Source organism: Parasteatoda tepidariorum, chromosome 3 (assembly GCF_982258835.1).
Source record: "Parasteatoda tepidariorum strain Cologne lab strain chromosome 3, Ptep-v5.0, whole genome shotgun sequence".
Lineage (NCBI taxonomy): Eukaryota > Metazoa > Arthropoda > Arachnida > Araneae > Theridiidae > Parasteatoda > Parasteatoda tepidariorum.
Window position 1 is genome coordinate 75,978,266 of NC_141757.1, and position 23,921 is coordinate 76,002,186.

The 23,921-nt window shown below is 30.9% G+C and overlaps 1 protein-coding gene across 5 annotated transcripts in view; it reads left to right on the forward strand.

Moving 5' to 3' along the window:
* LOC107448732 (calcium/calmodulin-dependent protein kinase kinase 2) overlaps positions 1-23,921 on the forward strand; it is a 154,866-nt gene that overhangs the window by 94,336 nt on the left and 36,609 nt on the right. For all 5 annotated transcript variants that reach the window (XM_071181596.2, XM_043044982.3, XM_043044998.3 and 2 more), the window contains 2 exons: positions 5,087-6,251; positions 17,290-17,343. In XM_071181596.2, coding sequence (XP_071037697.2) covers positions 5,087-6,251; positions 17,290-17,343 — 1,219 coding nt within the window. The remainder of the gene's footprint in view (positions 1-5,086; positions 6,252-17,289; positions 17,344-23,921) is intronic.

Consider the following 23,921-nt stretch of genomic DNA (forward strand, 5'->3'; position numbering starts at 1 on the left):
TCCCCATCCTTGATAGATAGCTTATTATCTTTGTGAATATGTTTTATATCTAAAAGCTGTTGTTTTTTTCTGCATTTTGAAAGAAATATTTCTTAGCATAAAAATACTCAATCGCTAACAATGCAAACATATTTCTACTGTCATAGCACGAAGAACGAAAATCACTAAAATTTGCAAGACAACATTTAAATTGAAAAGAGACGAGACTTTGTAAAACTACGTTGCGTATATCTTTCATGAGTTTATTTTTTGAAATTCAGATGATCTGCAAGGTATGAGTCAAAAGTTTGTTCAGACGGTACTTTTAATACAATAAACACAAGAATGAGTGTGCATACGTAAACACGCAGGTAGCTTTAGAATATTCTGTAGTTTTATATATTTATTAAGTTATAAAAGAGGAAATAATCTTATATTTATTTCAAAAGACAGATATTCGAGAAAACTCAGTCTTAGATAGCGATTTAGCTCTAATTCTTAAAATAAAATTGGGATAAAAGAAAGGCCTTTTATAGGACCTTTTTTTCCTTGTTACTATAAAAAATTACCTAAATATTAAAGTAAAATCGATATTTAATCTATTTGAAATTGATATTTAAAAAGAAATTCATTTAACTTAAAAACTAAAATTAATTTAACCATTTTTGGTGGGATTTTTAACTTTTGCCTACTATAAAGAATTCGCTATAAACTTGAAATTATGTGCTAAAAAATAATCAAGTTTTTAAATTCTGAGTTAATAACTACGAATAAACTCAAGGAGAAACGACCAAATGAACGAACGTATAATGCAAAAGAGAAAATAGTTCCCCAGTGTTAATATCTCTCCCAGTCTTCACACTAACCTTTAGTGTAACTCACATTTATGCAAACAAAGCTCTTCATTGATATTTTATATTTTTTGTTGTTCTTTGTGTAATTATCAGCAGGCCGATTCACAAATCATTGGAAGAAAAATATGTTCTCATCCACATTTAAAAAATATGAAATGGCTGGTGAATATACTTCTCACGGCAAAATTAAAAAAAATATTCTAACTTTAAACAAAACAAAAATATATTGAAACATTATTTTATGCCTGAAAGAATTTGAGAGTACAAAATAGTCTAGCATTTTGTCCGAACTAATACTAACTTTCTTATTAATCAGTGTTTTTTACTACTTATTTAATTAGCTTGTTCTCATTTCTGTCGGAATGAAATCGCGCAATTGAAATTCAAGCTTGCTAGAGTGTTTATATTTCTACTAGTGTTTTGTACGTGATGAAAAGGCACGCTTTAATCGTTTCCTGATAGAATTTATATCTCCATTTTATGTCCAAAAAGAATATGTATCATCAGTCAAAATTTCCGTTAAATGTCAGTCCGTCTGGTATTGGATACCGACAATCGAAGTCACGTGTGGGTTATCAAATCCCGCGTGACGTCGTTTGCTGGTATCTAATTAAATTTGATTCGAAAATTGATTCAGAATGATAATAAACCCAAGCCTTACAGCTGTAACATTTACTCGCCATGCTTAACCACGTGATTAGACGCGGCCTTGTGATTCGTTACAACTACCGAATGAACAACTATTCAGATTTTTATTTTGTGATGTAGATAAGTAACTGTTATCCTTTAATAAAGCCAAAGCGTAATGCGTCCTCATAAAAAGGCCTTATCTTTGATCTGAATATAAACAAAATCCAGTTCTGTAGTGTGCTAAGAGTTTTTCTCTTTCTTAAACATGCTCCCTAGAATCGTAGAACCTCTTTTTGCTTCGGGGATCATCTTGCTTCAAAAATCACCTTACTTATGAAGCAAATATAAACATACTGTGGCGTTGCGGTCTGAAATGCAAAGTCCGAACTACGAATCTCTGACGTTGGACTACGTCGCTTGCACCCGATAATAGACGTAAACCTCATACCTGAATGGAGATATGCGTGAAGGGCGAAATCAGCAAAACGCCAACAGTATGTTTTGGATATAACTTGGCCGCATCCCCACAGCTTGCTCTCTCTTCCCGTCGGTTCTAGCTAGCAGTCCGGCATGTTCTCGCCGGTTACCTTTTCGCAGTTTTTTTCTATGCTGCTTCAATGTTAAAGTGGTTAAGTTTTATATATGTTAGAATGTTTTAGTTAAATTTACAAGTTTCCTAAATGTTAATAAAGATAGTTATTTATTTAAACTTAGTGTTATTTATGAAGAAATCCGTTCTCGGGGACATTTTCATGTGGAAGGCTTTTTCTACAGTTAGATTTCTTTTTAGAGTATAAGTGGGGACTCTAACAAAGATACCAAACAACCCACAATACATTCGTAAATAGTTAATGAGAATTCACTTTTAGATTTTGTATTACCACTAAAGCAGGAATGGTAAAAGAGAGTGACATGCCGGGATTCGAATCTTGGTCTCTGGGCTATACCATACCAGTGAAGATTTATCTACTTGACTGCATGAGATAAACTAACAAAGTTTATTTTGCTAAAAAAGTTATTTTCGTTCACATAGCATTTACCACTGTTTACAAAAAGATAGGTTTCTGAAAAATACAAGTTCTATTTAAAGCTAAATGTGCAATTTTTCATTTATTTGAGCATGACGTTAACTAATAAAAACTGTTTCTGACTGCTAACATTTTCGTTTGACTAGTTCCTAATCTAATATCAATTATTATTATTTTTTTTTCCGAATTGTTCCATGAGACTAAAAACGTCTGGCAACTGTTTTCTCTTTGAGTTTATAGGATTTTCTTTTTATTGAGAAAGGTTTAATGTGAGGAAAATAATTGAAGTGAATTTCTGTTTTAATGCCTAGTTGATTCTAGTAAGTTAGAAATACAGACAATACCGAGACAGACAAGTTGCCTAAGGAAAATGGAAAATAAAATTGTGAAGCAAAACTAGAAAAAAACGCGCTAAATGAGAGTGAAATATAAGAATAATTAAAGTTGAATAAACCAAACAAGAAAAACTACTTTTTGCATAGGCAAACTAGAAGCAAATCAGAGCGAAATTCTTTCCCAAGCGCAATTGGAGAAGTTGTGAAGAACATATTTAGCTTCAGTTTTTTTTTTTTTTTTTTTTTTTTCATTTTTAAATATTTTTTCTGTTTCACGCTCGTCTACCGTGGTTAATTTAGTTATGTTTCTCACCTTTATTTTCTATCTTTCGTTGGCAAGTTTGCGTTTTATGTTTCGAATACTTTTTTCTTCCTCATTTACATCAGGCAAGTTTTAAGAATGGCACTTTGACTTTTATTACCATATTATAATTTTTGAAGCCAATGAAGTTTTTTATCAAGAATTAATATTTATTACATCTACAGTAAATCGATTGATTTTTAAGCATAATTTTCTTTTATAAATGTTTTTAGATATTGTATAAGTACGTGTCATATAACTTTAAAGAATGAACAGTATTTGTCTAAAAGAGAATCGTTCGATTTAAATAAGGTATCTGTAAAGAACTTATTTAAATCTTTTTACTTTTCCTCCTCTAAATTCCTTTAATTCTTTTAAAAGAATGAGCTCCGAAACTAAGTTTCACCCTTAAGCAACTGGTGTTTTTGCCACAGAAAACTAATACCGAACACAAAAGGATTCAATTATATTAGCTTTAAAGCGAAGAACAAAGAAATGGTTGGATGAACCGCCAATACCCTCTTACAAATTAATGAATTCTGCTAATTCGATCTTCAGTCCTCGACACCTTTAATTATCAAAGGGACATCTTTGAAGGCGGAACTTGTTAAAAGGACGAACACATGGACGTGACTTCATTGAATCGAACTTATAGAGAATCATGTTATTCGGATTACTTTATTATTGGTATTAAATGTGTGCAAACTCAAGCTTAATCTGATAGTTAAAGAATTATAAATAGTCAATTATATTATTTTCTTTTATTTGCTATATAATTATATATTATGTTTTGAAAAATTGAAACACACGAGTGGCGATGTTTGTAAGCCAAACACCACAGTGAAATATTTTAAAAATACTGACTTAGTTTTTTTTAATAACTATTTAAAGAATATGATTACTTGGAACATTGCCTTAGTAAAAAATATATGCTAAAATTCGTGTAAATGCGAGCATACTGTTTTGAATTGATGCGTGTATGAATGCGTTTGCAAAATTTGAATAATCGCTTTTCAAAGCGGCGTTTCTTATATTCAAAACCCTAGAATCTTTTTAAATTGTTATCCGATTTTTTGGGAATTTTTGGCAGCATTTGGGATGCTTCCAATTACGTTTACACACTGTTGGAAATTTTTAGCAGCATCTAACCTATTGCGTTTGGGATATTTTCAATTACATACACTGTTAGAAATTGTGAAGCTTGTTAAACTATTATATTGCTGAAAATTGGGGCAATCTTAATGCGGTATCCACTTCAAACTCAATTATCATTCAAATTAATATTTTTAAACTATCTTTATTATGTTGCTTGATTCAAAACTTCTTTCGCTTCAAAAATATAGAAATTTGATACACAAAAATACATAAATGGATTCACATACAATACCCCTCTCGGCTACTGTGGTTTTTCTATTTTTGGCATCTCACCTTTATTTTCCCATTTTTCGTTTAGTTATTTATTTCGTTTATTTTTCGTATATTTCAAATCACTTTTGTTTCATCGCATTCTCGTGGGGGGGAGGCTATCGTGAAAATGGGGGGGGGGCTATTTTTGAGCGGTTATTTATATTTGTGCTTGTTATACGCTTGTAGTGATAATAGATTTGTATATTTTTGAAGAGAATGAAATTTTTAAGAAGTCATATCTTTCCGCTTTAGTGTTTTGGGATTAATTATTTAATGTCTATATTATGGTCGAAATTCAACCAAAATATAGTTCAATTTAATATTTTATTAAAACTGCAGCAAATTTGCTAAATATTATAGTTCATCGTTGAAACATTTAAAAAAATTTAATTCATCTGAAGAAATCTTAATTTATCTGAACACTTTATTTAAATAAAAATTTGATATTAATATTGATTAATCATGAATTTGAAATCTTTAATGCTTATAAATAAGTATTTCTTAGAATTTTTTTCTTTTATTTATTAAATTTTTTTCTTATAATTGTTTCAGATTAAATGCTGTTTATTCTGATGTAGAGAAAAAGAACTCTTTATGTGGTTCTAAGAACAATTCCTATTACAAAACTTCAGCATGTGACTTTCAAAGCGTTCAAGAACCTAAAATCTCTGGCATTACGTGTGTACGAACTAAAACATTAGATACTTCACACAAGAACCCTCATAAATCCTATGAAAAATCTCACCTTGAATCAGAATCAAATCTTTCGAAACCACGAACTAATAAACAGCCACTTGTAAGTAACCAACCTGATTTATCTCCAAGTTCCAATGATCACAAAAATACTCGCAATGAAAAATACCTGGCTAAAGAGAGCTATGGTTTAGACTCTTTTTTAATGGACTCATCTGCACAAAAACTTTCAGAAAAATCTTTACCTGCCCAACTCTGTGAATCACACACTCTTGATTCTGTGACCCAAGCAGATAACTTAAATGCTAAAAGTAATTCTGTGCCAATTGTAGAAAAAAATGAATCTATTGGTGTTCCATCTTCGGAAGTATGTGCGCAAGACTGTTATTTTCAATATGACGATGTGGCTGTTAGTTCCATACCACCGGAAAACGCAACTACGTGCTCTTTAAATTCGTCGCCAAAAGTGTCTTCAGAAATCCAATCCTGCCTTGATACAAGCCCTGTTCCCGAAGAGTGCTCACAAAATGAAACAGTTTTACAATGTTCTGAAACTAAGCCCGCTTGGGAACCACCCTTCTGCTCAAAAGGTGCTCGAAGTGTCTCCTTTGATCAGTCTTTATCAGCCAATAAAGAATCTATGAACTTTTGTGACCAAATGTCTTATCTGACCGTGGACAGCATGAGGAAAGGTTCTTTGCCAGCAGCTGCGTCAGAACCCGAAGTGTTTGCAAGTCCTTCTGAAATGTGGTGTCCCAGTGGTCCGCTGAGGACATTTGCTAGGTGTGGTCGGAACTCCGTGCCTCGAGTAACTTACAGTAACTCTAGAGATTCGCACACATTGTCATCCAATGGTGAAGGTCGTCCAATTTATCCTTCCCTGCCATATTCACCCTATTGCTCACCGAATTCATCACCGAGACTTCCTCGCCATCAACCGAAAGAGTGTCGGAAAGTTTATTGGGAATCTCATCCAAATTATGAACAGCTCAATCATTATCGATTAAAAGGAGAAATCGGACAGGTAAGAAGTTGTTTGCTTTTGTACTGTTTAACTAAAAAATAACTTTGAAATTGTTTTTTAAACATTATTTATTTATAATTAAATATAAAGTGAAAAGTCATGAAAAAATGTTATCACTTATAGAATTTGTGAATTTTTAGTTTTATATTTGTAGATTTTCTGTTACTATTTTTGAAATTTTGCGAGTAGTATTGTTTCTAAAATTCTCTAGAATTTCAATTTTAAATTTTCTTATTTTTTTTTAATATAAGTCAATTGCGAAGTGTTTGAATCAATAAATGCAAAGCGTTAAAAATCTCATTTAAGGGTTGCCCTATTCTTCACTTAAGAAAGAGAGAATTTTTTTCTTTATTACGTTTATACAGAAGTTACGTTTATACGTTAAGAAGTATACATTTCACGCTACAGAAATAATACGTTTAAGTGGATTTTTGATGCATAAATTATTGGAATATTTATTACCATCACAGAATAATGTAACAGGCAGAAGATATAGATTTTGATATCACAATCGTGTTTTCCGAGAGACATTTTTCAATGATTCGAATCCAGACCTCGAAATGTTGATCTGATTTCCAGCTTTAGAATATTTTAATAGTTTAAAAAAGCTCATATTTTATTAATAAAAAATTTGAAAAAATATTTATAAAAAATTAAGAAACGAATTTTTCAAAACAACTTGAAAATGTGACGAAAAAGATTTCAAGAAACGCAATAGATTTTAAAATTTGATTGTTTCTGTGGAATATGTCGTTTAAGTTTTAAGGTGCCACGTATTTAATTTTTTGGTATACAGGGTCGTATTTCTTCCATAAATTCGAATTTCGGGCTATAGGTTTAACAATATTTTTTTTTAAATAAAGCAAAAACAGTCGAATTAAATGTCATGGCTTCGTTATTTATTTCTTATTAATCGCTTAAAATAACAATAAAATTCTGATAAAATAAATTTGACATTTTAATACAACAAGAGCTTATATATTTTCCCCCCGCATCATCTTTTCTTCTCATTTACCAAACTTCATCATCATTATTGACTCGACAGCATGGGATGGATCCTGGCTTTCTCAAGGATTCTCTTCTATCTTTTTCTGCTCTCAGCAATGATTCTCCAGATTTTACTCTTGAGTCCTTATCTGCAGAATCGGACCATTGGGTCATCCCCTTAGTCCATTCTCAGGGCTTAGTCATAAAAATCCTTTTTATCTTACATTTTCTTCGGTGACCGCAATAGATGTCTAGCCCATTTCATCCTTTGAATTTAGATAGATTTAGTAATGTATGTTGGTCAATGTTAAAAGCTTTTTACTTCGGTAAAGGGTATATTCCATGATCCGTAAACCTTGAATCGTTTGCTGGTTCGTTTCCGTTTCGTCAATCTGTAGTTGAATTCCACTTGAGATTTTAATACTTTTAGAATGATAATAAAATCAATATATTTTACTATTTCTATAAATTGTAAACATGAAGTTTTTGAATTGAAAACGCATTCAAAAGCTATTTATTGTTAGTTTACTGAAATATTAAGCGAGTAGTAATATTGGACTAAATAAAGGACGAAAAAAAACATTATATGTAAGAAAAAGACTTACATAGTGGAGTAAACTACTTAAACAATCAAAAGAATTGGAAAATAATGGTTAATTTTAAAACTAGGAAAGAAATTTCATTGTATAAGTGCTTTAATGATGATAAAAGCTTTCTAAAAAATTGATTTCTCTATACAGTAAGATATGTCAAAGCATGTTTAACTAGAAATTTAACTTGCATTCTTAAAGAATAATCAAGTGTATTTTTTAAATAATTTACCTTATCTACTTTTTTTTCTATCCTTTATGATGCGGTATTACATCAGAATATTTTCTTGTCTGTCACAGCACTATAAAATTTTCATCATTTTAATATACTTAAAAAACAGTTTTGAGATGAAAATCAGCTCGCAAGTGATTTACTTATTTTTAAAAGCAGCTCAGATTGTGTAGGTACTAACCCTTTGACGCAGAATTCGTATTAAACATATTTTTTATACTTTTTTTCATTATTTTGTATTAATTTAGATCAAAGTAAGCGAAACATATTACGTTTAATATTTTAAAAATTTATGTTTATGAAATAAAAAATGAAATATCGGTATCTTTTTTCTGCGTTAAAAGTAAAACCTTCAAAAAGCTGAGAGCAATAATGTTTCAAATTTGTACTTATTAATATCTAATTAGAAATAATTGTTTATCATTAAAAAGTTTTTACTTTTCAAAACCAATTATTTCTAAATATAAATTAAAACAATTTTCCTACTACTTTTTTTTGTATTTTTTACTTATAGTACAAATATAATTCCGACAATCTAACAGAACCGATAATCCAACAGACGAAGAACTCCTGGATCAAGTGATTGGGAGAAATTTGCCTTCGTGGAGGACTTTTTGATGGAACTTACCCGCATCTACATGGAAAAAAAAACCGAAAAAAAAACACGGTCAGCCTGACGGCAAGGGGACTCAAATTCATCATCCGTCTACCACTGAGGGTATTTTACGTCAGCACTGTGGTCGGTGCAAGCCGGATGTGGAATTTGCATCGACCAGCCATCGCTGGGGATTCAAACCCGGCTACTGTCCTTGGAAGGCCAAGGCTCTATCCCCTGGGCCATCACTGTTCAAAAATTGATATTTTTTTAATAACCGTCATTGAACAGCCGACCCAATTTTGGGTTTACGACTCATAATGTTCAACTCGTAGCCCTGTAATTTTGAACCAATCCAGAAGACAAAGAAACTCCTGGAATAGTACCCCCACAGGTATGATTTGTTATGGGAACATGGATGACTTTGTGACTCAACAAATTTAACGTGCATCAGCCACCATTTACTGCACGGGGAGTCTTCAGCCGGCGTGGATCGAACACACGATCTCTTGGACATGGGTCCAATGACCTACCAGTCTGACTATCCCAGCCTTAAAAATTTTGGCATTTAAAGAATATTAATTTAAGGAAATAGCTTTTTATTCTATTTCATTTGATTTCGTTTTTTATTTGTATTTTAATAGAATTCACAACCGAATAAAAATTTATCGTAGAGAATAAAAATATGCTATGTGAATTTCGATATTAATTTTGTATCCATTTTCATTAACCTGTATTTTGAAGTATGTCTTTTTCTCATATTGCACTTCAATATTTGTATTACTAATGTTTAGTTTGATTAATGCTAATTAAAGGCTAACTTTTAGACATATCAAGCTCTGTCCATTTTTTTTTAAAAGGCATTTTGAGTTTTGTTTAAATTTAAAAGTCTACATATGTTTTAATTTTATGTTAGTAAGATATTAGCTATTAATTAGGATTACCTCTTACTTTTCGAAATCTTATATTATTTAGCAATTTTTGCTCGAAATTTATAATACGCATATACAAATATGTACTGGAAATATACAAATATGTATATGTATGGAACGAATAAATTATTTTCTCAATATGATCTTCAAGACTATGCTTGCCGACAGAACTATGTAATTCAGTTACGAAGCATTGAATTAATTTAAGAAATATGTATTAAATTACGAAGTATTAAAATGTTTCTTAAATATTCATTCTACTTTTCATTTGGAATCATTTTTAGCCATTTACTTTAGGTATTAAAAGACACATAGTAAAAACATATCTGTTAAATTTACGGAAAGATACTATCAGCTGGAATGCCAGTATAAAACCGTTTATTTCATAGAAAAATACTGTTATTTAAAACCAGGCACCTGTTTTTTCAGCAGATAAGTACTGTTAATTTAATAAACAAACTCTGTTATTTTAATCATAAAATCTATATCTACAATAGATGATATAATGGATGAATGGAGTCGAAAGCAGAATTCGTACGACTAGTCGATGCTGGAATTTGAACCTCTGTCAACTCATTGGGAGGCGAGAGCTCTATCCTTTGAGCTACCGCAGCTCAATAGCTTCAACATAGGGAAAAATCTTCATACTGACTGTTTTAAAAAAGTTTAAAATTATAGTTATCCATCTGTAGTAAGATGTGCAAAAACTTATTTTACCAAAAATTATATTTAAAGAAATATAAAAATGAGGTAGAATATCAATTTGACAATGAAAATGAATCACAGTTTTATTTATACGATGTACAAAACCATAAATAATTGCTGAAAAATAAGTGCAAATATAGAAAACAATCTTAAAAGGATTCGTAAAAATGTAAAGTTGTAGTACAGACTCCATGGAAAGAACTAGAATTTGAACTGACAGATTTTATATGTTAGAAATTTTTAATGTCTGACAGTTTTAACGCAATGAAAATCGGAGAATAACTGCTATGCTAACAAAACAGCTTTAAACCGTCAGATATACAGAAAAAGTCTATTAAAAGAACAAAAATTTTGCTCAGTGAGCGGGGATATAGCATAAAAACAGAAAAAAAAAATCTTTTTTTTCTTCTTTAAACCGTTTTTTTTTTGCAGAAGAAAACGTTTTTTCTACTGTAGAATTTACAGTTATTTTTATAGTTTAAATGCTTTATGCCATATCAAGTATTACATGACATTCAACATACAATTTTTATGAACAGAAAAGCCTTTTGAAGCTCTTATCGTTTTAATTCATTTCCTATTTTTCGGAACTTAATGTTCCATAAAAGCGTTTCAACCAGAAAAGTTCTGTTTATTTAAAAGGTGTATAAACTGCAATGAAAACGAAATAAGTGGATGAGTGTTATGGGATATTGTTTTTATCTGCGAAACTATTTCGTTTCCTTTGGTAAACAAGAGTATTTCCAGAAACTTTTAAAATATCTCTTTGGGGAATTGTTTATTTTCAATTTACTCCTTTGAAGTTAGAAGTGGTCTCAAAGGATGATTTGTAAGCTTAGAAAATTCTGTTTCAAAGTTTTATTTCACAAAAATATTTTTAAATATCCAAACATGTTTGTTTATTCTAAGCAAAACAGAACTTCAACTACACTCCTAAAAATTCCAGATCAAATTACGGTATAAAGTACCAGTATTTTGGATGCCTCATCCGTGAAAGTCATTTTACAGTGAAAAATTAAATCGTAATTTTACAATATTTATTTAATTACAGTGGTTTTACGGCAATTATACTGTATAAATTGCGGTACATCGAAGTTTTTGAACTATAACATATTACAGTGAAAATGGATTTTATGGTAAAAAGTAGCGGCACCCTCAGTGCCGGTACTTTTTTAACCATAATTTGATCCACAATTTTTTACTGTGTACTTTGCAAAGTTGTTCTTAAATTTCGTTGAAACATATGATGATGACTCAAAAACATATGATGATGACATGATGATGAACATATGATGATGAAACATATGATGATGACTTCTGAGTTTGATAAATTACAAGGTTATCGAGAGATTTTCACAGGCATTAAAGATTTGATTGCTTTCTTTGAATACAAATATAAATTGTAGATCGTGTACTTTTTTAACTTCTGGTAACCATAGTGTTGACTAGAAATTTCTCATAGTGCATCAGTCATATCTTAAAATTCCCTTGCCGCCAGGCTAACCACAGAAAGTTTCTATGCTTTTATATACTATACACAAATACAAAATAGATTGAGTAATATCTTCGGTAAATGTGATTTTTACATCATTTTTGTATTATTTTGGCATTATTGCAATTCTAACTTGAGTTCAAAATGGCAAGTACATCCAGACACAAGATTCATCGTGTTAGTAACAAAATTGTTACTAAGTGATAGTGTAAAAAATGATTTAAAATAATTTACATGCATGCTCACGAACTAAAAAACTTATTAACAAAATTCAATTCTCCCTCGAGTCTAATCGGTATCATTCGCTATAAACTGTGTCCTAACGAGTTAAAGAAGCCAACATACGACAACAGCATCCTAATTCTCTTGAAGAGTTCGCTGAATATTTTATTCACGATAGTTTTCATTACTTTATTTATTTATTTATTTATAAGAAATTGGGCACCTGGGCCGCGCAGAAGGCCCCATATCCCATACATCATGAAATAGTATAAAAAAGTTAAAATAAAAGACAGTTTGAGTTCAGCAGTCTATGGGATGGCTGTTACAAGCACCTTGCTTGTATAACTGAAGGAAAATGAAAATAATAAGAGCAACTTGCTGTAATCTGTGGATGGCTGTAGTTTGATTGTCAACGTGAAGTAACATAGGTCAGGATTTCAGTATTGGTAAAGTGTTTGATGCAGTGGACTATTGGTACTTTGGATTATTAATGTAGACTATAGATGCTGGAATTGAAGACTATTATTTGTGCTGATAGTTGTGGTATGAGGCGTCGGAGGTGAAATGAGAGGCTATTGGTCTTAGTTTATCGTCTTTTTTGTAGTTCTCGAAGTTAAAAATCTGATTGAAGTTGGCTGTGCTGCATTTTATGGCTTTGTCGTAGAAGTTTGCATTTAATTTGTGTATAGATTCGGATAGAAACGGAATTTTGAGATCTTTGTGGATGTTTGAATTACTTATGAATTCTACTAAAAAAATTACTGAAAAAATAAATTTTATAATCCATCAGTCTTACCAGAAGTAAAATATAACTGGTACTAATAAGTCATAAAAATGCGAATTTACACAATGAACGAATAAAAACCTTTTTGTTTTTAGAATTAAAAGGTGAAGAGCGCTATTTGAAGATTAAGAGCTGAATTTCAGCTTTATTTGCAGTTTTTTTTTTCAAAACAAAATTTTAATTACTTTTATTTATTCTTGTGTTTTGTAGGTTTCACCATCAAAATGAAAATATACTTTTTATTTCCTGGATTTCCCTAAGAAATGGAGTGTGCCCCCACGCTTTTTTGACCGGAATTCTTTTCTCCCTTATATTACTCTCTTTCATTCTTTACCATGCGAGGAATTTTGCCTAATGCCGGTGAAAAATAAATATTTCAGCTTGAAGAAGTTCGGTTTATTTTTGCGTTGAGTCAGACATTTCCAGAAATCTCGGTCTGGGGTAAACAACTACTAGGAAGGAAGATAACTGCATTTGAGACTAAAAATGTTTATTTGCTTTACCAGGAAGAAAATGCCCAATTATTTTACACACACGTACGATTTCTTTGTATTAGAGTTTTGAAGCATGGTGGTTTTTAGTATATATATTTATATATTCAGGCCGAATGAACAATAAAAGAAGACATTTTGTTCTAAGGGATTATTGTTTAAAAAACCCGAATTCCGTTTTTTATAATATTATTAAAAGTAGAATTTAGTTAGATATTTTATTTTTAGAAAATATAAGATTGAAAATTCAATAGAAGATTAATCTAATAGAAGATTAAGGTTGAAAATTCAAGGGAAGATTGTGTAAGTTTAACCCAATAGCAAATTAAGATCGAAAGTTCAATAGAAGCTTAAGATTGAAAGTTCAATGGAAGCTTAAGATAAGAAAGTTCAATAAAAGATTAAGATTGAAAGTTTAATAAACTTTGGAGTTACTATTATTATTTCACAATCAAGGAATTTTTGTTTCATTAAAATTGTAAATCATGTGTTTGTAGATAAGCACATTTTCGAACATAAATTTTAAAGATTGAAAAATAATTTAGAATTTTCTAGACAGAATATATAGAGCAAATATTTTTGTTAAGAAATAAAAGATAACAAATATTTGATAGCAAATATTTAGAACTAACAATAAGGCAACGGGATTAAAATAATGATTTATATCCTTTCCTTTACAAGTTTTCTGTCTTGTAAATATTGTTCAAAAACTGTAATAAAACCTCATTGGAATAATGTAATTATTTAAATTGAATAATTAATTTTATTTATTAAAGAATGATCCAAACTTGAAATATTTTTCAATTATTTCCAGATAAAATAGTTTTATTTGCATCGTATGTTTTTTTTAATTATTAATTCAATTTATTGCAAAGCTGATCAAAATCAAGGATTTTCATTAAATTCAAAGGTATTTCATCAATATTTTATTTTGCTATTGTCCAATAATAATATTGAATTTCAAATTACTACTACCTAAGCAATAACGTGAATCTTTATATAAAATGCCAATTAATCAATTGGTCTTTTCAATCATTTTATATCATTAAAATTTAGAATATATATACACTCTATAACAAAAAAATCAACGCACCAAGAAGCAATCATCCGATTGCTTTGAAATTTCGTATGCATGAATGTTTTGAACAGATACGGCTGGAATGATGCCGACTGGGGACGTATAGTCTTTAGAGACGAATCCCGATTCCAACTGTGTCCTGACGATCATCGAAGACGTGTTTGGAGACACACAGGGCTTAGGGGGGATTCTGCCTTCACTATTGCACGCCACACCGGCCCTCAACAAGGCATTATGGTCTTGGGTGTCATTTCCTTTGACAGCCGGACCCCTTTGGTCGTCATTAGAGGTACACTTACTGCACAGCGGTACGTCAACGACATCCTAAGACCTGTTTTGCTACCGTTCCTTTTGCAGCTCCCCGGGCTGGTTTTTCAGCAGGACAATGCCAGACCTTGTCCAATACCAGGACAATGCCAGACTGTCTGCAAGCTTGTCAAACTCTTCCTTGGCCTGCCAGATCACCAGATCTCTCTCCCATCGAGCATGTCTGGGATATGATGGGAAGGCGATTGCATCTGGCACGGAATGTTGATGACCTCGTTCGACAATTGGATCGAATTTGGCAGGAAATACCGCAAGAGACCATCCGGGAGCTTTATCGGTCTATGCCACGCCGTGTGGCAGCTTGTACCCAGGCTAGAGGCGGGTCAACACCTTATTGAACTTGTTACTGTAACTCTGCAATAAATTATTCAATTGTTCTGAAATTTTAATCATTTACTATTCTGTACATTGTTTTCCTATCCACCAATTTTCGTTTCAATCGGACAACTCCTTCTTGGTGTGTCGATTTTTTTGTTATAGAGTGTATTTCTGCTTTATCTGATTATCATTTGGAAAGGTATTTCTCATACCATATATATATAATAGCAAGAACCGAAAAGGTTTTTATCAATGTAAGATTTTAGATTACGAAATATATTCTAACTATTGTGTATAATAAATTTATCTTTTTTATACGATAAACGTTGATAAGCTTGAATTATTATTTCATATTATATATATACGTTTAATTTTATTGTTTCATAAACAACAAACAAGTTTCTTTACGAAATCATTGATTTATTGATAATTTTATTCTGATCGATCAATTAAAAAATGATTTTAAATTACTTTTTTTAAAACAATTAAACTTTACTTATAAAGTAGTGAAGTTCTGAAATTGTTAATTAAATTATTGAACATTTTATCCAATTTTGACTTCATTCTTTTAATGATTTAAAATATATATTATGTCGTGCAATGTTTTTTGAGTAAAATCTCAAGTAAAAAAAATTTAATAATGCAACCACGTGTAATAAAACCCGAACAAAATTTCATTAAATAACTAACTAAATGGACAGAAACTATCGTCTAATTAACACATTGTTAACCGGTAACGAGTAAATTCATCATTGCACTTGCAATGTCAAGTTAACTTGCTCTCGGACAACAACGTTTGGGCAATAAATCGCTCTTTAGAATGTTTCACTTTACTTCCGTATTCAATTACAAAGTAATAGCCAGTGGCATGACTTAATTTCTGTGTAAAATCACTTGTCAACAAAGTGTTAACTTATGATATTAAAATTATTATCTATTTGTCGTAATCTAAATTTCATAATAAATTCCATACAGAATTTAATGTTTCAGTCTTGCACAGCACATTCTGTTTCCCCTAATCGCATTACCTTTATATGATTTTAAAATGGTTCTGTGATGTCCTGTTTGAAATGTTTCTGTAATGCTCCGTTTAAAATGTTCTTGCAATGTTTTACGAGAATTTAAAACTCTAGCAACACATAAAACATTTCGGAGGTGTTTGTTTCCTTTGAAACATCAGAGTTAATTTAAAATGCATCTTTAAGCGCATGATTGGATCTAATAATTTCGGTGTTGCTCGCCATCCAATTGAAAAAATAAATTATACACGAAAATTAATAATTATTAAAATTAAGCCACTAAGTCTTAGTCGTCATGGTTTAGCGCTATCTTGTCGTTGAAAGTATTCACCTGTTGTCATGTAACGAAGGCTGAAGTTCATCTTATCCGGAAGATCACTTGAGCTGTGTGAGTTGTAGGATCTATCTAATTAATTCGATTAATGATTTGCTAACTACAATTAACAATTTTAGAGTTTGCTTTAAAATATTTAAAAAATCTATCACCTTTTATTAAAAAAATTAGAATGTAATGTTATAACCAACATTTTATTTTATAAAAGCTTGACAATAAAATGCATTTGTAAATCGGTAATAAAAATACTTTATTTATTAAGGCTATTATAATAATTTTGTTGTGTAATCATATATCTCTCTAATAATATAACTTATGGTCTTCCAGCTTAATCAAAGCAGAACACTGCAGATAAAATACTTTGTATACTCCTTCTGTTGTCATAAAAATCGGCAGTTTTCAATGTATTTTATATCATCGTTTTAATTTAGTATTTAAATTCTTTGAAAATAAAACTATGAACCTGATATGCTAAATTTTTATGATTAATTTGTGTTTCAAAACTCTTTCTAGAAAAAGAGTTGCGCTCTTTTATTTTTATAACAAAGAAATACGAAAAGAAAAAAAGTATAAAGATAAAAAAAGCAAAAATCTTTTAAAATAAAGCTTTTTTTATAATATTTAAAGTTACTGCACCCGAACAACTATTTGTGCCCAATTAGTTAACAATCGTCATCTGAAGTGTTTCAAGACAAAATATATTACATAAATAATAAATTAAGATTTTATGCTCAAAAATGTTTTCTTGAAAACGTCGCTATTCAAATACATGGGGATTTTTTAAGAAAACGTTTTGTCCATGTTTTTTCATCATCTTATTCCCAATGGAGAGTTTTTGTCTTCTAAGTTTATTTTCTAGCTTCAAGGAAAGTTTATTTTTCCTAGTTTTAGTATAAAATTAGTTTCACTTATTTATTTTTATATCTTTTTAGGGTTCTTTCGGCATTGTTAAACTGGCGTATAATGAAGAAGACAATTCACATTACGTAAGTAAAAATATATATTTTTTTAATTCGATACTCGATTTACATAAATTGTAGTGCGTTCATTACTTTATTCAGACTAGATTTCTTTTTGAAAAATGATTAATTTTAATTTAGTTTTATATCATTTTGGTTTAAAGAAATTAATTCATTTGAAAAAAATTAGCATTTCCTCGCGAAGAGTAATAACAAACAACACGTTTAATTAGTATTAACAATACTATGACTTAGAATAGTATTATTAACGAAATTTGATTATTACCATACACTCCAAACAGACGTTAAATTAAACTTGAAATTCTAAGTTTTAGTTTTCTAATTATGGGTTTAGCTGAAAAAATCTGGCTTTCCTATATTTAACCGAAGTCATGGGTTGGTGAAAAAGTGAGAGAGTATGTACGACTATAGTTTGTTTAAAATAAGAACTCCTCCAGACATTCGTCTCGACCTGTGGCGGTGACTATGGTAACGATGTATGACTGTTTCAAGTAGGGGTGCGAGGTTACTGTTTTGGAGTGGTTTCGGCTCTGGTCGGCGAGAGAATAGGGATTCTCTTTCCTAGAGTGAAGCTACCCTCCCTAAAATGTTTCCTTAGCGCCAAACGTCCTTAGACTTTGTGGCGGGAGGAGTTCTTAGCTTAGACAAACTATAGTGAGTACTGGGTAAGCAAATAAGTTTCTGCAGTCTCCTTAAATGCTTTTAAAAGTTTTAAGTGTAAGAGTGTTCCATCTTTCTAAAAGCTCTTTTGTCGTTTGACGCACATTTTCTTGCGAAAATTTAGTTTAATCATTCTTCATCGAACTCAACTGGACGGCCAGAACGATGTTTATCTTTCTGGTAAAAAATCTCATTTGAAAATTTGGCATGCCAGTTGTGAGCGATTCTTACAGCTATAACACCTTTTCCATACACATATGATACGAGCAGCTTTTACTAGCTTAGAACCTTGATTTAACGCAAAAGAAAGGAGGCGTCGAAAATGCTCATTTTTCTCAACTTGTCATTCCATTTTAATCAGTGGTCCACAGCCTTCGGGCTGTCAATCAGTACCGGTGCGTGGATTAAATGGTGCCGGATTACCCAACGAACATTAAATTACTTCCCTTTTATCCACTGTGGTGTATTTTTCTCGGGCTTGTGTGATTTTTCATGGACAAGAGGAATGGATGCGAGAAAAAAAAACGAGAATATGAAGGACAGAAGAAATTTATGATAGTTGCCATACCAATAAAGGAGAATGCAGAGTATGCATTATATTTAGTGGCTAACCATATTGTAAAGGTTAAAAAGCTGAGCTTCTAGGCTGCTGCTGAAAAAATAGCACTATGACTGAAAGCATTGAAAAAATTGCCAATGACATTGAGACACAATTGAAGAGAATTAATACATCACCACGGTATGCACTCCAGGTTGGCGAATGTTGCAAAATATCGAAAACAAAGCAATACTACGTCTTTATGTGCCATGTGTATGATAGATGTGCATGAGGATTTGTTGTGAGCACTTTCTTTTTCAACCAACACCACTGGAGCAGAATTGTTCAAATCATCGTTGTATATCAGAACTACTAAAATCGTCATTTTGTGTCGGCATATGCTCCGACGGAGCTGCTGCCATGACCGGACGACTCTCTGGATTGACTACTCTTATTAAAGAGGTTGCCTCTACGAGTGAATCTACACATTTTCTCAATCACAGGGAAATTCTGGCAAGTAGAAAAATGTCCCTGGAATTTAACGGCGTATTGATTGATGTCGTTGAAGCTATTAACTACATCAAAGCACATGCTCTTAACTCGCACCTGTTTGAGCAGCTTTGTGAGATAAGAAGGTGGATTCAAAGTACAGATGCCTTCTCTTACCACACGGTTATCTAGAAGAAAATCACTAATCAGAGTATTTGAATCACCGAAGCCATTGCAAAGATTTATCTCAGACTAGAAAAGTGCTACAGGGGGTGACCACCTGCAGCACTTTTTAGTCACAAGATGTGGCTTAACTTTGTGACATATTCAGTCTGCTTAATAAACTCTATCTGCCCCTTCAGGGGAAAATGACGACTGTTTTTAAGTTCGCAGACAAAGGAGTTGAATTTGAAGCCTTACTGGAGTTGTGGGAACGGTGCGTGAACAAAGACAGTTTAGATATGTTTCAGTCATTAGTGCGTTTTTAAGCGAGTCTGAGCCTGAATATTCATTTTCCCAGTTGATTCACGATCACATGTCTAACCACAAAATACGCATGAACTGTTAATGGATGAATACACAAATGGGCGACCTTTGTGCTAAAATACAAACTAAGGTATGCAACGTTAAAGAGCACGTTAAATGCATTTAATAATATTTTTGTGCTCTTTAACGTTGTTTACCTTAGTTTGTTAATGGATGGATCCGCGGCGCATTTATCAACAAATCAGTCGAATCAAGGATGTCTGCGCTAAAAGAAGATCAACTGCTGGAGATAGTAAATAACGGTGGCCTTAAGACTACGTTAGGGACGACAATTCTGACAGTGTTTTTGATGAAAGTCATTGTGGAAATATCCTGATATTGCCAACACAACACTTAAATCCCTAGTGAATTTTCCCATAACTTATCTATGTGAAACGGGGTTTTCTGCAGTGATATCAACTAAAACAAGACAATGGGGTTAACTGGGCATAAGCAACACACTTCCAGTGTGATTGTCTCCTGCTAACCCTAGATGGAGACACTTCGTTGAAAAAAATATATGCACAAGGTTCTCATTGATTTAACGTTCTAGTAGTTAAAATGCTGAATCATTTTTACTAATTTTTCGCTGTAACATGTTTTTTGGAAGGTATGTTTAAGTAAAACTAAATTAAAACTATTAAATCAAAGCAGTCTAAAATATAAACAATTAACGTCACCACGTAATTATCTCGTATAACGTCACCACGTAAAATTAAAATCTTGGCTGGTTTCAATGCTCTGTTGTTGGCTGCTGTCCGCCATTGCTTCTCTTGTTAACGTCACGTTGTAATCCAACTGCAGTTGATTTGGACGGCAGTTGTCGTTCAAGCTGAGCGTTCGATGACGTATGCTGTCAAACTCATAAATTAACCAATCAGAGGTAAACGTTTGTTTCAAGCTGACGCTGACGTATCCTAAGAAACCAGGCCTTCAGTGGTGATGAAGAGGTTGGGAAGCATTGATTTTATTGATATGAAAACTGACACAGATGTCGGTTGAACAAAAAACTTCATTCGAATAATATAAAACAATATATTAAAAACAAAATATGCGGAATGTTAAGATTAAAAGAAAAAGAAAAACAAAATGCGAGAATTTAATTATTCTCAACTTGTTTATTTTGAAAAGCATTTCAGTAACCAAAAAGTCATTGCCAAATTGATATTAAAAAAAGATTATTTTAAATAGCCATTAACATTTTAAATTTAAGCATTTAATGAATGTTAATTGTAATTCTCAAAATATGTTGACTTATTAATCAAATATGATAAGAAAATAAGTGAATGCTTTTTAAAACTCTTTCGAATCGAAAAATCTGTTATTTAGTTTTTCGTACCAAAGAATTAATTAAAACCAAAAATGCAAAGCTTTTAAGAAACATCAAGCCTTATGAATATTTTAGTGAAGTACAACAGATATTTAAAGCCAAATTTAAATATATTCGGCCACTGTGTTTGAAAAGATTCGTAAAATTTAATGCGATAAGTGGAAACACTTAAATTCTTTTCGACTTTAAACAAACGATTCAGACAATGTTGTTAAACAAATATTTTTTTCATTAAATTTCATTCGTTGAATATATTGTAATTCGCATAAAACTAAAATAATACTACCTTTTCGAAATGTAAGTGTAAAATTGAAACGAATTTTCTTTTGAATCAACAGGCATAATGAGGAAACATTTTATGCGCACTATATTTAAAAATTTATTCAAGTGGTAGCTAAAAATGTATTTAAAATAATACTTTGTTTAAGTAATATTGGGAAGGCTCTCTCATTTATGTGAACCATTTCGCTCATTTAGTATTAATTAAATGTCATTGTTTTTAATTATTCCGATTAGTAATTATTTTTCTTACCTAATTTATTTTGCGTTTTAAATAACGATAAAGAATTTAAACAGAATTTATTGTATTGCTTTTGATGAATCACTGATTTAATTACCTTTGGTAAAAAAAACACAAATTTCAAACTATCATTAACTTCGGAACTGATGGAAATATCCAGAAGTTATACTAAGAAAGCAAACTTGCATTTAGAGAGTATCAGATCACATTTTAGACAATAAAACTACCTTAATCGCTAACTATCATTAACATCAACTTTAGAAATAATAAAATATCCAGAAGTTATATAAGGAAGCAAAAAAATACTCTCTTTTTGAGAGAGTTGTATCACTTTTTAGCTGACAAAACTATATTAATCGCTAACTTTGGAGCTATTATAATATCCAAAAGTTATATAAAGAAACAAAACTCGCCTTTTGTGAGTGTTGGATCACTTTTTAGCAGATTGAAACTGAAGCATAAGTCTATTATTAGGTAATCAGACTGTGAATAAAGTTGTTTCACATCAAATTGAAGTCCTTTTTTTCAAAAAAAGAATTTTAAATTTTTTGGATTATTTTTGGGTTATAGTACAGCTTTGTCAACTATGGTTTGCAGCATTTAACCAAACTTGCAAATTATAAATTAAAGTTTATTGCTTTAATTTTACTTGATTTTAGTTACAATTCGCTTCTTTATTATTATTATAAATAATCAAATCGTTCCACTAAATTACCCTTGTTAGATTACTAGACATGAAAATTAACTACAATTAAACCAATTAAAATTTCCTATTTTGAACATTATAGTTCAACCGATAATTTAATGAAATATTTCTCCGAAGAGCCTTAAGCACTGTCAATATTCTGTCACCATGGGAACGTCCCATCTCACCTGATGCATCTTCTTCATACGTATGTACTCTTTCTATCATCCTATATCCTTGAAATATTTAGCAGCTAAATAATTATCTCTAGATATAATTTAAAAATCCTATTGGTTCTAAGAATTAGTTCTAAGAATTAATTCTAAGAACGAGTTCTGAGAATATTTCTAGGAAATTATATTATGCCTGATAAAGGCCATTTATGAACATTTCCTCGAAATTTTTATCGGAATTTAACTGTTTTGCTCAAATTGACCTTTCAACAGTTTATTCTTGTGACATGTACCATTTTTTATTCTTTATTAAAGGTTTGAACAATGCTTTGAAATTTATTTTTCTCCAAGAAATTAACGTAGTTCCATTTTTTATACAGGTGAGAAAGAAATTACTGAAATGTGATTTAACAAAAAGAACTTTATATTTCCTCTAATGTTTAATACATTTTGAGAAACTAACTTGGCGTAGTTATTATCATTTAAAATGTTTAATAATACTAATTTCATAGTAAACGTTTAGAAACTGTTAATCTAATTTAATAACTTATTATTAATAACTTACTACTAATAAAAAACTTTTCATTATTGTTAATTTAGAAAAAAAATTTCGGTTAGTAGAAAAAAAAACATTTAGTACTTTTATTTATAAAGAACACAAGAAGATTTGGAGTAATTTTATTTCCAGGTATAGCACATATACTATTAGAAATGTTATAATTCCTATAAGAATCAGGGCAACGGATTTTACCGACAACAGCAATTCTTGTTATTAACTAAATCAATTTTTTTCGATTGAGGCAAAAATGAACTGTTTTAAAATATCATCTCTGAAAATTTCGATCTGTAAAGAAAGATTAGGTGCTCCATTGATCTAGCCTTTAATATTTTGATATTTGAATTTTATCTTTCAAGTATTTTCTTTTATCAATTAGTTAACATTTAATAAATAGTGCTAAAAACAGAAAAAGTGTATTTAATGAAAAAGTAAATAATTTCTATGAATTCAGTTTCTGTAATAAGTATGTTTTTACGAGATAGGGCTGTTAACCCTATGCTGAATCCCCAACCTGGAGTTTACTATTAGTTTGGTGTCTCCCCACTAACCTGTCCGGCTTGGGAGACCCTGCCAGTGGTTACGCTACCACCGGCATAGCTCAGTGGGTCCTTAACACACTCAAGCTACTCACCACGGCAAATATACTGAATAAATTAAACAAAGACTGATGCTAATCTCAATAAATTCTGGAAAAACAAAAACATAGCAAATTCAACTAAAATTATAATTTTCAATAATAATGTTAAATCTGTCCTACTATAAATTAAATAACATGAAAAAACATTAGGAACTAGAGCAATTAAAATAACATGAAAGAACTTCAAATATTTATTAACAACTGTTTAAGAAGAATCTTACGTATCAAGTGGTTCCGTAAAATTTTTAATGCAGAAGTCTCTAGAAAAGAAAAACAAAAACCTATTGATCTGGAAATTAAAAAAAACTTAAATAGAAGTAAATTGGTCATGTTCTACATAAAAATGAAAACTTTAAAGTAAAAAAAGTTTTTGACTGGAACCCTCAGGGCAATAGAAAAAGAGGAAGACTTAAAAATACTTGGCGCATGACGACTGTAAACGAATTGAAAACGATATGAAGGAGCATG